The sequence below is a fragment of the Peromyscus eremicus genome, chromosome 7, assembly GCF_949786415.1.
Source record: "Peromyscus eremicus chromosome 7, PerEre_H2_v1, whole genome shotgun sequence".
Lineage (NCBI taxonomy): Eukaryota > Metazoa > Chordata > Mammalia > Rodentia > Cricetidae > Peromyscus > Peromyscus eremicus.
The window spans coordinates 98521092-98536093 of record NC_081422.1 but is presented as its reverse complement, the minus strand read 5'-3'; the positions used below and the strand labels follow the sequence as shown (position 1 = coordinate 98536093).

At 39.5% G+C, this 15002-nt stretch overlaps 1 protein-coding gene across 1 annotated transcript in view; it reads left to right on the top strand.

Moving 5' to 3' along the window:
- The window catches only part of Dnajc13 (DnaJ heat shock protein family (Hsp40) member C13), a 124179-nt gene that overhangs the window by 28478 nt on the left and 80699 nt on the right, over positions 1–15002 (top strand). Inside the window, exons 3-6 of the mRNA XM_059268491.1 lie at positions 9527–9602; positions 10330–10479; positions 10930–10971; positions 14617–14817. Coding sequence (XP_059124474.1) covers positions 9527–9602; positions 10330–10479; positions 10930–10971; positions 14617–14817 — 469 coding nt within the window. The remainder of the gene's footprint in view (positions 1–9526; positions 9603–10329; positions 10480–10929; positions 10972–14616; positions 14818–15002) is intronic.

The following is a 15002-nucleotide window of genomic DNA, read 5'->3' as shown; positions in this document are numbered from 1 at the left end:
GCCACTTCAGGCCGGAAGGAAGGTGCAGATGTTCAGCTAAAGCGGAAGTGCAGATCTGCTGTGGAAAACTTCAAAGTGATAGGCTGTTTTTTCTCTTTAGATAGAATTTACAAGTACAGATGCTTATAGGTCACTCCAGTGTTTGTTAGTAGAGCAGATGCTGTAAATTTGAGTGGGATTTTAGTTTTCAAACAGGATTTTAAGCACAGTATGTTAGGAAAATTTGCAGTTGGTCTGTGAAATTCAGTGAGTGACAGATGCTCACCACATTATGGACAGTTGTGATGATTAGAGGCTGTGGAGTGAGGGAGGGGTTGAGGAATGTGAAAGCTGGTAATTTTTTATGCTTACGTTCAGGAATAAGAGTTGGATAAGAGAAGAGGTGCCTTTTTCTTTGCTTCTTGGTGTTTATAAACTTGAGCAGTTCTAGTGACCACAGGGCTCCTGAGGGGCTTGTTTCCCTTGTATCTTAGCTTTGATGCTACAGGCCTCAGCCTCAGATGAGTCCATCCTGACTCTCCTCATGTTCTGTCTATGAAGCTCTCTGTAGCTACTACCAGGCACAATGGGATTTGGAAGTATAAATTGGATCACATCTTTTTGGCAATCTTATATTTTATCATGTACAAAAATTTTGTTCCATCTGATCTGAGAAAGACTATGGCCATTGATTGTCTCAGAACCCAAGGCCTTTAAAATGCTCCATTTCATGGGGTGCCCTTATAAGAGAGGAGGGCAACTTGCTGAGTTATTAGGACAGAGGTTGGAGTTTCTCTTACCTGTTGTTTCTCTTCTCTGGGGAGTACAGCTTTTTAATGAGAATGAGCCCTTTTAGGTAAAGTAGATTTTTACCAGAAACTGAGTATCCCGATGGTATAGCCAGATGAAAGACAGATTTGCCTACTCCTTTTATTCTGTGTTTTAAGTATTAATGTCCTAAAGCAGTCATGATCAGTAAAGGGATATTTAAAACATAGAATCATAATCAGTTTATTTCCCTGGAATTTAAAAATCTTCCCCCAATAATTAATATTCATTCCTCTAGCAGAAAAACAGCAATAGGACTACCTAGCAGTGATTGGTTGTTTGCTTATGTGGGAGGCACATAGGTTCAAAGCCCTCAGATGCATTATTTCTTCTAATTCTTATATTATGTGGTAAATATATATGTTACCCACATCTTTCAAATGAAGAAACTCAGTTATCTGAGGGCATGATGAGTAGCCCATGAAGTATTTGAATGCAGGCAGCGTGAGTGCAGAGTTGGTGGGCACAACAGTTATGCTCTGGTGCCTCCTGTAGCAACAGTGCCTTGTAGGAAGTGGAGGAAATCCTGAATATGTGGAGTTCTGAGTGAATGTGTCTTGTTGATATGAGCTTTCCATGTCAAGGACCCTAGCCTCAGATCCTTGGAACCAAGTGTGAGTGTTGATGGTATGCAGAAACTGTCCACCATACCTTTCTATCCCTGAAGACTTCTCCCCTACAAAGACAGCTCTTTCCAAGAATAGAAAAACTTGTCTCTTTGGTCTAACCATGTACCATAAGTCCTCCCTCCTTGTTTATCTCTGTAATAAGCCCACTTCCTTGTCCAGTTGCAGTCATTAACCCCACCTTTCTGTTCAGCTTTGTGTAATAAACCCGTTGAGCTTTGAGGGTGCCAAGGCTTCTCTGTATGAGAGCTCAAACCCGTCCGACTCCTAGCTGTCTGCATGTCTCTTCTTGATTCCTGCATCACCCTAGTCAGGTCCAAGTCCCCGGAGGTCGTGCAAGGGCTTTGCAGTGCTCATTGTCAGTCTTGCAACAATGAGGGTCTCTCTAGTCCAGCTGTCTTTCATTTTAATACTAGATGGCCTAACATGTACTTCAAGGAGCTGGAGTTTTTTTTACTAATGAAATGAAAAAAAAAAATCCTAGGTTTTGTGAAAATACTAGAGGTTTTGAGAAATTAGCAGCCCAAAGCCTATCCTAAAATGACTTGAGTGCCCAGTGTGTAGCAGGAAGAACTCATATTGAAAGTCTCACTGGGAGAAGAATTAGATGAGGTCTGTGTGAAGCTGAAAGGTGGAGTTTGGACTGTTTGGAGGAAGTATGTACTAGTTTACTTGTGAGGACCAATTGTCAGTATCTACAGAATTGGGAAATTAAGACAGTTACTTTTAGGTCAGACGAGTTAGCTCCCTGAACTAGTAGTAGGTAATTTTAATTGCTACCTTTCTTACAGTATAATGAAAGGTTATGCTTTATATTATGGGGCTTACTTTCATTGACATAAACTACTTTTTTCTAACTGAATAAGTCTGTTTGGTTGTTTTTGTTTTGTTTTGTTTGAGGCCATTGAAAGAATTATTTTAAGCTTTAAAATTAATATACAAGACTGGAATGATAGCTCATGTACTGCTAGTGCGGAGAACCCAAGTTGGATCCCAGCATCCATAATGGGCAGCTCACAATCACCTTTGACTGTAGCTCCAGGGGATTTGATGCCTCCTGTCTCCACAGGTGCTGGCACTCACATACACAAACCCACACAGAGACACACATCTATGCACCCAATTAAAAGAGATCTTTCCTTAAAAAAAAAAAAAAACAGTATATATAGGTCGCAAGACCTCAATCATTTGAGAGCCATTATTTTATAAGTAACCTTTATTTTATACGTAACTTTATTATAAGATAGGAAAGTTGGGTTTTCTTTCCTGTGACAAAACTAGATGATGGAAATGTTCTGCAGAGCAATTTGACACTACGATGATATCCCAGTGTTTATGTGATGTCTGTCTGCATTGACATAGCCATGTTTCTAATTATTTGAGTAGGGTAATTACCCAGGTCTGAAATGAACTTCCTGATAGTGACTGAAAAGTCTCTTGCATCTCAGGAGAACAGTTTTTCCTATTCACTGTCACGTCGTTGAACCCAGCTCAGTGTTAGGCCCTCATCTGTGATGATGCTGAAACAGTTTTGGTCAGACATATATGCCTTCCCCCCGTAAAGAAAAAGAGACCACATGTGAAAATCATGACATAAAAATGGTTTTTGTTTGCTAGGTGATGGCGCATGCCTTTAATCCCAGTACTCGGGAGACAGAGGCAGATGGATCTCTGAGTTTGAGGCCAGCTTGTTTTCACAGGGCAAGTTCCAGGACAGCCAGGGCTATACAGAAAAGCCCTGTCTTGAAAAAATAAAATAAAAAAAGGCTTTGTTTGTGTTTGTTTTGTTTGTTTGTTTGGTTTTTCAAGACAGGGTTTCTTTGTGTAGCCCTGGTTGTCCTGGAACTTGCTCTGTAGACTAGACTGGCCTCAAACTCACAGAGATCCACCTGCCTCTGCCTCCTGAGTGCTGGAATTAAAGAGGTGCTCCACAACTACCCAGCTATAAAAGTTATTTTGAAGTTGATAATAGTATTCATAAAGACTAGAAGATTTAAGGATATTACAGCAGTTTTTATTTGCAGGAATTAAAATTATGCAGAAATATGTTTTATAAAAGCTTTCTCTATTAAAAATCTAGGTATATGAGAAAAAAACTTATTTCTTGGCCATTAGTTTTCTAATATTAAATAGTATAACTAATAGGTAGTAGAAATTGTTTTTAAATAAGTTACTATGTTACACTAGTCTGTGAATTATGAAAACTAAAATGTCTGTTCCCTTTAGTCAGATAGTTATATGTGTATATATATATATATATTTTTAGTTCCCAAATGAAAAGGAAACAGGTGTCATGGGTCAAGTCAGTAATGAGTATTAATTCTTTTACTTGAGGAAAAAAGTACATATTTTTATATTCCTTTAGATTATTTTTGTCATGAATTTCTCATGGATTCTGCTTTGTTTAGTCTCTTGTAATTTAATTCCATATGGTTTTTTTCTAATCAGAATTTATTATATTTGAATTACACATACAGTTCAGTTGTATTTATCCATGCTAAGTGCTCAGCAGCTTCTCATGACTCCTGCCTACCTGACTAGGCAGGGTGTTGAAAAATACAGAATCCTGCCATCACATCAGAAAGACCACACTGATCTCAGTGACAAGAGTTGTGTGAGAACAGTGATGACAATGAAACAGGAGACAAAGGGATTGAAACCACTGTGACATCCTTGTGTGGACATGGGTGCAAAACCTCTTCAACTAGGTATTAGCAAACCCACCCCAACAGCACAGTAAAGGGCTTTCTTTTCCACAGTGCTTACGTGGGAGACATCTCAAGTATGCACAGAGCAGTTAGTGGTGCACTGTGTCCTGAAACTAACACACAGGCCACACAGTCCCCTCAGTGGATGTAGAACAGGCACCTGACAAATGAAACACCCCTTCACAAAGAAAATGCCAAGCAAATGAGTGCAGTGCAATTTATAACAGCTACAATAAAATAAATAGGGGTTAAATATAACCAAAGCAATGAAAGGTCTCTGCAGTGAAAATTAAACAGAAGAAAGACGTTGAAGTAAAAAGATGACTATGTGCAGAGACAGAAAGACTCTGAACTACTCAAAAAGATGACACAAAATGATCTGTGTCAAAATGCCAATGACACTCCTCACCAAACGAAAAGAAATTCTCAAATTCGAACAAAACTGCAACAAAACCCCAGATTGCTAAAGCCGTCCAGTGGGAAAAGAAAGACTTTTCTTGCCTTCAAATTGTACAAAGCTGTAGTAATTGAAGTAGCATGGAGCTGGCATAGAAACAGAACAGTGGAGCAGAATAGAGCCTGGGTGTAAACCTAGTATCTGTAGTGATGTTAAGCATATACATTGAGGAAGGATGGCCGTTACTGGGAAAATTGCATGTACACAATCAGAAAAAATGAGACTGCACCCTCATCTCTCACAAATTAGAAAAATCAACTCCAAGTGAATTTAAAGACTCAAAACTTTGAGAAGAAAACACAAATACTTCAAGGTATTGGAGTGGTCAAGATTTGGGGGGATGGGCAGAAGGGAGTAACAAGACCTCTAAAGCATGGGAAATAACAACAAAATAAACACATGGTATCAGACTGAAAACCTGCCACAAAACCAAGAGGAAATGGAGAGACAAGCTATGGAATAAGAGAATGTATTTGCAAATTATACTGCTTACCAGGGGCTAATAATCAGAATATGTAAGGAACTCCAAGAACTGAACAGCCAGAAGTGGGGGACAAAAGCCATAAGTAGACGTTTTTAAATACTGACATAGAAATAGCCATACACGTGAAAAAATGTCACTAATCATCAGGGAAATGTAAATGAAACCACAAGGTATCATTTCACTTTAGTAAGAATGACTATCATCAGGAAAACTAAAGATAGATACTGGTGATGCTAGATAGAGAAGGTGCCTTTAGACATTGTTGGTAGGGATGTAAATTAGTATAGTTTAAACTGTCAAAGCAGAACTAGTGTAGGATACAGGAATCCCACTAGTGGGTATATACACAAGAGACAACTCTGAAGAAAATAAACATCTTCACTCTCGTGCTTATTTTAGAACTATTCACAGGAGCCAAGAAGTAGGACATTTTAAGTGCACGTCGGCTGACAGATGTATAAAGTGTGTTACATATGCACAATGGAATAGCATTCAGCTATAAAAAGAATGAAATTGTCATTTGTGGCATGAGTGGAATTGAAGATCAGAATAAGCCAGGCATAGAAAGGTGGGTACTATGTGGAGCTCGCACAGGTGGAGTCTTAGAAAGTCCATCTCACGGCAGTTGAAAATACATTGGTACTTACCCTCGTTTAAGAGGGGGAATAATGAGGGCCACTTAGGAGTAGGACATCAGTGTCAAGTACTTCTGTAGTACACATGAGGCTGCAAAGTTGTAGGGTGATGTTGCATAGTGGCATGTTTCAGGATAACAGTGACGTATTTCAAAATAGAAGGATTTTCAATGTTTTCATCATAAAGCTATGATAAATGTTCAGGAAGATAGATACGTATATTGTAGTTTGAGTTTTACACAATGTACACAGTATTGAGACGTCACATGACACATAAAATACAGGAATAAGTACTGCCATCAGTTACAAATTAATACAGATGTTAGGGGCTTGGCATGGTAGGAAAGATGAGAAAGCATTTTCTTACTTGATCCTCAAAAAAAACCACATAGCAGTTAATTCTTGGGATTTTTTTTTGTATCGCTATTGCTATTCTTTTCACTCATAAAATGAAATCAATACTATAGTCTTAGTGGTTTTTTTTTTCATGTATGTGTGTATGCACGCATGTTCTCTCTCTCTCTCTCTCTCTCTCTCTCTCTCTCTCTCTCTCTCTGTGTGTGTGTGTGTGTGTGTGTGTGTGTGTGTGTGTGTGTGTGTGTGTTCATGTTCATGTGGAGGCCCGAGGTTGATACCAGAAATCAACCTTCAGTGCTCTTTCATCTTGTTCAATGACCAGGGTTTCTCTCTCAGTCAAACCCAGAGCCAGCTGTTATCTCCCTAGCCAGCTTGCTCTGCAGACCTTGGTCTTTGTCTTCCAAGGCTGGACTTACAGGCAGATCACCGTCCCCACCCAGCACTCCCTGGTATCCAAACTCCTCAGTGTTCACAGGGCAAGTACTTGACCACACAAGTGCTTGACCATAGCCGCCTCCCCGACCGTAGCTGCCTCCCCAGTCCTGCTGTCTTATTTCTGGATTATGAAGATTCTGATTTTTCACTCTCAAAGGTGATTCTAGTAATAGGATTTGTGAATTTATTTCTATTGAACATTTAATTTCATTTTATATTTCAGGCCAAATATCAATTTTAGGAGCCTCGTATTTCTTTTACTTCCTATTAATTGACTAATACTTTGAAGTTTTTTTTTTTTTTTTTTTTTTTTTTTTTTTTTTTTTTTTTCGAGACAGGGTTTCTCTGTGTAGCTTTGCGCCTTTCCTGGGACTCACTTGGTAGTCCAGGCTGGCCTCGAACTCACAGAGATCCGCCTAGCTCTGCCTCCCGAGTGCTGGGATTAAAGGCGTGCGCCACCACCGCCCGGCTACTTTGAAGTTTTTTGACTAGCTATGGAGATTAAGTCCTGCCTACTTCACCAGTCACCTCACCCTAACTTCACCTTGGGGAGAAATGTTCTGTTTGAAGGAAATAATTTCATTCTTTAGTTTCTTGCTCTACTTTAGACTTTTAAAAATGGGAGGTGGATATAGTATGAATTTTATTCTTGATAAAAATTCACATCCTATCATTTTTTTTTTTGCCCACATGGAAATAACTTTGCATTATTATTATACAATATGCTGAGTTGTTTGTTTGTTTTTAGTACTCATCAAGTTCAGTTTGTGCTGCTCATATATTCTTGCATATGTGGCCTTCCATTGAAGTGTGCATGATTAACAGGGGCTGTACGCTTAAACGGACTCCCTTTCCCAGCAGCTATTAATTGGCAGTAGCTTTTTTGGTCAGGGTAGCACTATATGCCCATCTCTCCTCTCCATGTTAGGATTTGGTATGGCTTGATCTTACACAGGTTTTGTCTATGTCACAATTGTGAGTTCTTATGTGAAGCAGACCTGCTGTGTCTGGAAGACACCTTTGGTTCTTACATTCTCTCCACCCCTATTCCACAGTGATCCCTAAGCCTTGGGAGAAGGGGGTTTGATATAGATATTGATGTGTCGTTTAGGACTGAACAGTCCACACTCTTAGCACTCTAACCAGTTGTGGGTCCTGTGTTGATCACCATCTTCTTCAGATAGAAACTTCTCTGAGGAGGGCTGAGAGATGCACTAATCTATGAGTATAACAGTAAGTCATTAAAGAATCAGCTTAATACTATGCCCATCTAGTAGAATAATAGTAGTGGGTTCTCCCCTGGGGGCTATGACTTATTTAGTCACAGGTTCTTGGCCTGACAGTGGTACGAGGTATGGGATTCATGTTGTGGAGTAGGTCTTAAATCCAGTCAGAAAGTTAGTTCGTTATACCCATGGCGATTGTGCCACTCTTGTGCCAGTGGACGTTTCTTGCTGGGTCAATCATCACTGTAGTCATCCCACAGTTCATAGCTGGGTAAGGTTGATGATTACTTTTCTCCTTTGATAGTATGTATGGCACCTGCAAACACTGTGAAGGCTAGCCAGTAGGAATGAAGCTTCCAGCTCAGTGCCAGCTTGCTATTTCCATGGTGTCGTCACAATGGGGTATCACTGTCAGGTTCTGGAGGGTAGCAAGAGCATTGGCATAGACCTCCCAAATATTATAGCCTATTATCAGTGCAGTTGGCTACTTTGTCTTTAATGGAAGCATGATGTGTTCCTCTTGAGCCTAGTAGTAGCTTTTGGTTAATATACTGTACATCTTTTTAGTATATTGGTTAAAAGCAGAAAAGCTTAGAGGTCTGGAAAGTATTTGATTTACTTAGTGTCCATTTTTATCATTAAAATACCACTGCATACAAGTATTTCAATAGTTACCAGTCATGAATAGTTTTTTTTCCCTAACTGAAATTTGTTTCTCTGAAATGAACCATCTTCCTTGATTTTAAGAAGTGACTTGGTTATTATTCATGCTTACTTTAAAAACAGACCAGTGCCTGGGTTTTCCTTGTTTAGTTGCTGGGTTCAGTATCCTTCTAAGAATTAAGATGCTGCCGTCACTCTTGTCTGCAGATTTTAAAGCATGGGTGTGGTCAGTTTCTTCACTCTGGAGACTGCTGAGTCTGCTGTTTCAGATACTGTCATTCTTAACAGCTTTCTGAAGTTCTGTGCAGTGATTGTTCTTAATTTTGAAATTTATCTGCATAGACTATTACAGAGAGTATTTTTTTTCTTAGTTCTGTATGGTAATGAATTTTTTTATTCCTAGTTTTGTTTTGTTTTTTTACATTTTCTTATTCTAGCTAATGTTTTGCTCATTTTAATGTTTTATATCTAAAGAGCTGTCTTTATTTTTAAATATTTTTCTAGTTAAATTTCCACTTTTATCATCAGTATGAGCTCCTCTTCATCAGAATTACTGATAATTTAAGTGATTTTTTTTTGTTTGGGTATGTTACTTTCAGTAAAGGCAATAAAATGAGAAGTGAAAAATTGCCTGTCTGTGATGCAAGCTTCCTATGTGTTTAAGGTTGCAGCCCAGAAACACAACAGGTAGTTGCTTAAATAGGAATTAACGTCCCCTATGTGCTGTAGTGAGCAGTTGCAGGCCATAGCTTTCCTTCCTTCCCATTGCGGTTTTGATGAAAGGATACTTTGGAAGAATTAGCCATGTGCAGTGTCTTGTTAAAAGAAAAATGTCCTATTTGGAATTCTTTCAGCATCCTTGGCTGGTACCTTACCAGCTTAATTTGTGCTAACATCATTGCATTTGTACAGAAGTCATATTTTCTATGCAGGAATATTAATAATTCCAACTAAAATAAATGATGGGTGGGTTTTAATTCTGGTAACTGTTTAAGACATTAAAATCACCATTGATCAGCCAATACATATCTATCTATTGAAATGTTCATTTAATGTTAGTATCATATGTATTTTCCTAAAAAAAAAATTGTTGTTTAAAACTAAATGTAAGCTTCTTTTTCCTTGTAGGTATAAGCGAGTCTTTTCAGTTGGAACTCATGCAGTTACTACATATAATCCTAATACCTTAGAAGTAACAAATCAGGTAATTATGTTAGAAGCTGTTAGGGGTTTATATGAACCTTTAAAAGCCAAGATTACAGCCCATTTTACCTGCTGAAATCAACACTTCAGGAGAGAAATGTCATTCTGAAGATACGTGTTTGCATATGCTTTGTGTTGAGGACTAGAAGTAAAGAAAGGTGTGTGTGCGCGCTTTCTAGGCTCTCAAAGGAATGGCTTTTATATATGTTACTACTGTTTCTAGCCATCTCTTACATAAAATTAGTCCATTTCTAAAGTTGTTACTATTATTCAGGCATATTAGTTATGTCACATGTAGTTGTTCACAGACTTGCCAAAGAACTAGAATGATTTGTTTGTAAAGGAAGACTAATTGAAAATGGATACATAAACATGCTTAACAATAGCCCAGCTTCTTCTAATTCTAAATTATGTATGTTTTTTATGTCTTTCTTAATGAGTACAATTGTGAAATGTTATTCCCTAATTCTTTTCACGTAGTTAAATTGCTTCATATTAATAGCATTAAAATCACAATACAGTTTTGTTGTTGTTGTCTCTAATGATTAAAAACCTTTAGGAGAACCTGAGTTTTGGAATTGCTATAGGCACTGCTCCTCATTCCTCAACCTCCTATATTTGTAAAATACTGTTCTTTTAAGCAGTGAATATGGAATGAAAGAAATGAAAACAAGCTTTGCATCTGATATCTTAGAGCAGAAGTTAAAGGCTTCCTTTCTTTTTGCCAGTGGCCTTATGGAGACATTTGCAGCATCAGCCCTGTTGGAAAAGGACAAGGAACAGAGTTCAACCTCACATTTCGTAAAGGCAGTGGGAAAAAGTCAGAAACGTTGAAGTTTTCTACAGAGCACAGAACAGAGCTGCTTACGGAAGCTTTGGTGAGAAGACCCATGTCACAAACTAGCTCTCCCTCCACTTCTAGAAGCGAAGTGGTTACATTTAGTCCTGAGTTCTGACCCTGTGTCCACTCTTCTCTCTGACTCTGTACCCATTCCTCTGCTTTTTATTTCTATTAACCTTTAACTTGACACTGAAACTTTGTCTTTCCCATACAAACAAACAAACAAGGAAAAACAAAACAAAACCTGGAAATCGTTTGTATTTAATAGTGTGTTAGTCTTTTGAATGTATATGTAAGATAAAGCATTGTATGTTTAATCTATTCTGCTCATGAGTAAATCCCCACAGTCTTGATTAATTATTAACTTGATTAAACTATAATTTTCTTAACGTAGTTTAGCATCATAATTACCGAGTTGTGGCTTTTACCTGTTTGGGGTGGAAAGGGCTGACTCATGAGCCTTCCTTACCTGTGTTTTCTCTTACAGAGATTTAGAACTGACTTTGCAGAGGGAAAAATCACAGGAAGGGTAAGATTTGACATTTATCAGTGTGCATATGTGATTAAATGTTACCTTCATTGTAGAAATCATTCTATAACCTATGTGTTCTTATTACAGTAAACCCCAAAGGAAATACAACTTTAATGCCTCTCAACAACATGAGAAAGAGATGAATTGTAGTTTAACGCGAAACTCAAATATCAAGAAATAGATTTCAGTTATTTTTGTCAGATAAGAAAAAAAAAAATCACCCACTGAAAAACCAGAGCGTTAAAAATGCTGTAGGGCTAGAGTTGGCTGGCTCAGCAGTTGAGAGTGCCTGTTGCTCTCACAGAGGACCCGGGTTTGGTTCCTAGCACCACATAGCAGCTTGCAACCAACCAAAACTCCAGTTCCAAGTTCCAAGGGCTCCAATAACCTGATTCTGACCTCTGCCAGTACTGGGTGCACACATGGTGCCCAGGCTCACATGCAGCCAAGACGCTCAGTTACACAGAACATAAACCTCCAAGCAGTACTGCCGTTCAGGTGCTCTTCCAGCGCTCCACACAGTGACACCAGTCCTCGCCATACTGCAGCAGCACTGTTAGAACTGGTAGCAGTTTGGTTTCTGGAAGGTCTGAGGTCTGGGAGGTTCGGTACTGTCTTTCTGCATGCCCCCGAATTGGGTCTGCCTTGTACTGAGTGAAATCCAGTATGGTGCCAGCAGCTTTGGGGAAAGTCATGCTGCTTGAGTCCTGACGTTCCCAGCCAGGTCTCTCTAGCCTGTCACCGCAGAACTTAAATTAAACCAGAGACTTTGGGGAGAAGGGATGAGGACTTTCGGTTTTTCTCTTGAAATATTCAGATTCTTAACCGTGAATGGGTTTTACCCTTGTTTGCACTTTTTTCCCCTGGTACTAGAGATTACACCTAACCTTTCTCCGCACCAAACTCTGCCCATACTCCTCAGTTTCTAAAGTTTGAAACAGGGTCTAAGTAAGATGCTCACAGATGGCCTTGACCTCCCTCAGTAGCCCAGGCAGATGATCTCTGGTCTTAGCCTTCCAGGTAATGAGGATTACAGATCTGCATCACTGCCTGGCTGTTTCTACTTTCCTAACAGGGAAAATAAAGCCTTCTATTCTAGCACTGGTGAGGACTACTATCTCGGCCGAAGTTAGAAGTGGACTCTGTTGTGCTGACAGAACTGGCCCTCTCCTGTCAAACTCGGGTTCTTTCTGTGGACATTTTTCTGTTGGCTTAAGCTTCCAGAGCCGCGCTTATTTCAGTGCTAGCCCTTGGCTGGTCGCCCAGGAGCCATTTCAAATAGTTTCATGTCAGCTGACGAGCTGCTTGTTTATTGTCATGGAGGAGCTTCTGTCGGGTTTCTGTAAATTACAACTTGGTGTGCATACCATAATTATCTCAGGTGAATTTTCTGTGTCTCTTTGGATGACAGCTGCTTCTGAAACTGGTCTATAGTCTCCCCTTTGTATCAGTTAACTCCAGGCACTTCCTCCCTGTCAAACTTAGAGGTAGAAACAGTAGAAATAGAGGATGTGACACTTGTACCTCCCCAGAATAAGATGGGGCTCCACTTCAAATGCTGACTGGGCTAAGCGGTGATTACGGAAGTTGAATTTGGTCGTGGGCCTGCTGTCACCTTTGCTATACTCAAATTATGGTCTTTCAAAGTCCTTTAGGAAATATAATGCTACATTTCCATCAGCAGCTGCTCTCAGTTGAGAGAAATGGAGACTATCGTGCAGAGTGAGTTTGGGTGTGTTAGCAAGCATAATGGGAACGCACCATTGTGCTGGGAAGATGGTTCGGGGATAAAGTACTTGCTGTGCAAGCCTGAGGACCTGAGTTCAGAAGCCCCTTCCCCAGTGCATGAAAGCCAAGCCAGGTACATGCTTGTAATCCCAGCACTGAGAGGTAAAGACAAAGGGCTTCCTGGAGATCACTGAGCAGCCCATCCAGCCAGTCAGTAAGCTCCAGGTTCACTGAGAGGCCCTGTCACAGTAAGATGGACAGACGGAAAGACAGCCAGTGTTGACCTTTGACCTCCACATGCACCTACCCATCAGTACATCATGCGTAGGAATGCATACATACAAGAAAAGGTAAACACCACGTATTTGGTGCTCTCTCAAAGCCCTTTTTGCTGGAGAGGTATGGCACTTATCTGCCCTTTTGTCAACCAGTATCAGGCCCCTGACTATCTTCCTGAGTGATACAGATCCTTTTATCTTTTCTGCAGAATTCTTTTTATGGACCTGTTGTGTGTGAAGCTATAGAACAGTGTGCTGAGGGCACAGGTGTGAGCTGGTCCTGTGATGTTGTTGAGTTGTTGTTGGATGTCAGTGAAGTGGTCATGACGGCAGTGCCCTACTCCTTGCTGAACACCTGCAGGAGAATTTCTCTCAGTATCAAAAATAGTGTTCTTGAGCAGCCAACCAGTTCTTTTCTACTTTAAGAATGGTGCAGTGCATTCCTCATACAGATGGATAGAAAACTCTGGTGTTGGAATGTAGAGGAGGATATTCATTTCACAGCTCGCACCTTATTATCCCTTTCTCTGTCTCCTGCTTCATTTAACTTACATCTGTTTTCTTCTGTGCCGCATCATTTTGTTGAGTGACCTTCATTAAACATTTTCTGAAGAATGAAACTAGAAGTGAGGAAAGAACCACAAAAACAAATTTTGTTGAAAAATGTCTGAACATATTATTGCTGATTTAATAATAAAACATAAAAAGAAAAAACTGAATAGTAAAAGGATATTGATCATGCTGATCATCTGATGCCCAGCTACTCTAATTTGCTGCAAGGGATCGCAGCATCCCCAGGGCACTTGGCTTACTGTTGTGATGAGAACTCAAAGGTAACCTTTCAGTGGTATGATTATAAGAAATCAAAGAAGTCATACCACTGGTAAAATTTTGGCTTCAGAAATTTTTTGGATGTAGATAAATTGTATGTTAATGTAACTGGGCCAATACAGAGTGTTTAATACTGTGACTTCCCCAGAAATTCAACTTAATCAAAAGTTAAAATCTTTTTCCTTAGAAAACTCACTCAGAATACAGTTGGTTCTCTTTCTGTTTAAGGTCTCCTTTTTGGGTGTGGCTGTATGTCATGTGTGATTTTAGGGTCTCCTTTTGGGAGGGCTTTTTGCTATGTGTGGTTTGTAGGTTTTTTGTTGTTGTTTGTTTATTTTGTTTTTTGCTGCTTTGTTTAACTTTTGAAACAGGATCTGGCTGTGTTGCTTCTGCCGCCTCGGAACTCCTGAGCCCAAGCAATTTTCCTGCCTCATCCTCTTGAGTGGTTGGGACTATGGCACATCCTTTTACTAGCTGGATTTCCTCTTCTTTCCTCTTTCCACTTAGAGATATAGATATATAAGGTAGTTTAAAAATCTTTCACAGCATAGTGTAAACTTAGGTCTTGGCTAATTAAGGAAAAATATAATGTCTTCAGTGCATAAACGTTCTTAATGAAATAAACACTCCTATCCTTCCCCAACCCCCTAGCTAAAATTAACAACCTTACAGTTTGGATAGTAGCTGTTAAAACTACTTGGATTTGGATTTTTGGTCTTTTCAGCAGTGACTACACAGTCAATGTAACTTTGTTCTATGGCATGCTTAAATTTCACCCTGAAGGTACTGCTGTGCTTCTCTCTAGAGATATAACTGCTATAAGCACCACTGGAGTGATACAAGGAAACCTGTGATTCTGGAAGTAACTCCTGGAGGCTTTGATCAAATAAATCCTGTAACCAACAGAGTGCTATGTTCCTATGATTATAGGAATATTGAAGGCTTCGTAGATCTTTCTGATTATCAAGGAGGATTTTGTATACTTTATGGAGGATTTAGTAGATTGGTAAGTAGTATTTGTAAAAAGACATTTATTTCAAAGGGATGTAACTGGAGTCTGGGAAGATAACTCAGTTGAAGTACTGTAGGACCTAAAACAGTTCAAAAGTAATAGCTGGCAATGGCAGTCCCTATGTCCAGCACTGGAGAGACAGACAGGCTGGATCTTGGTGATTAGTCAGTCTATACTAC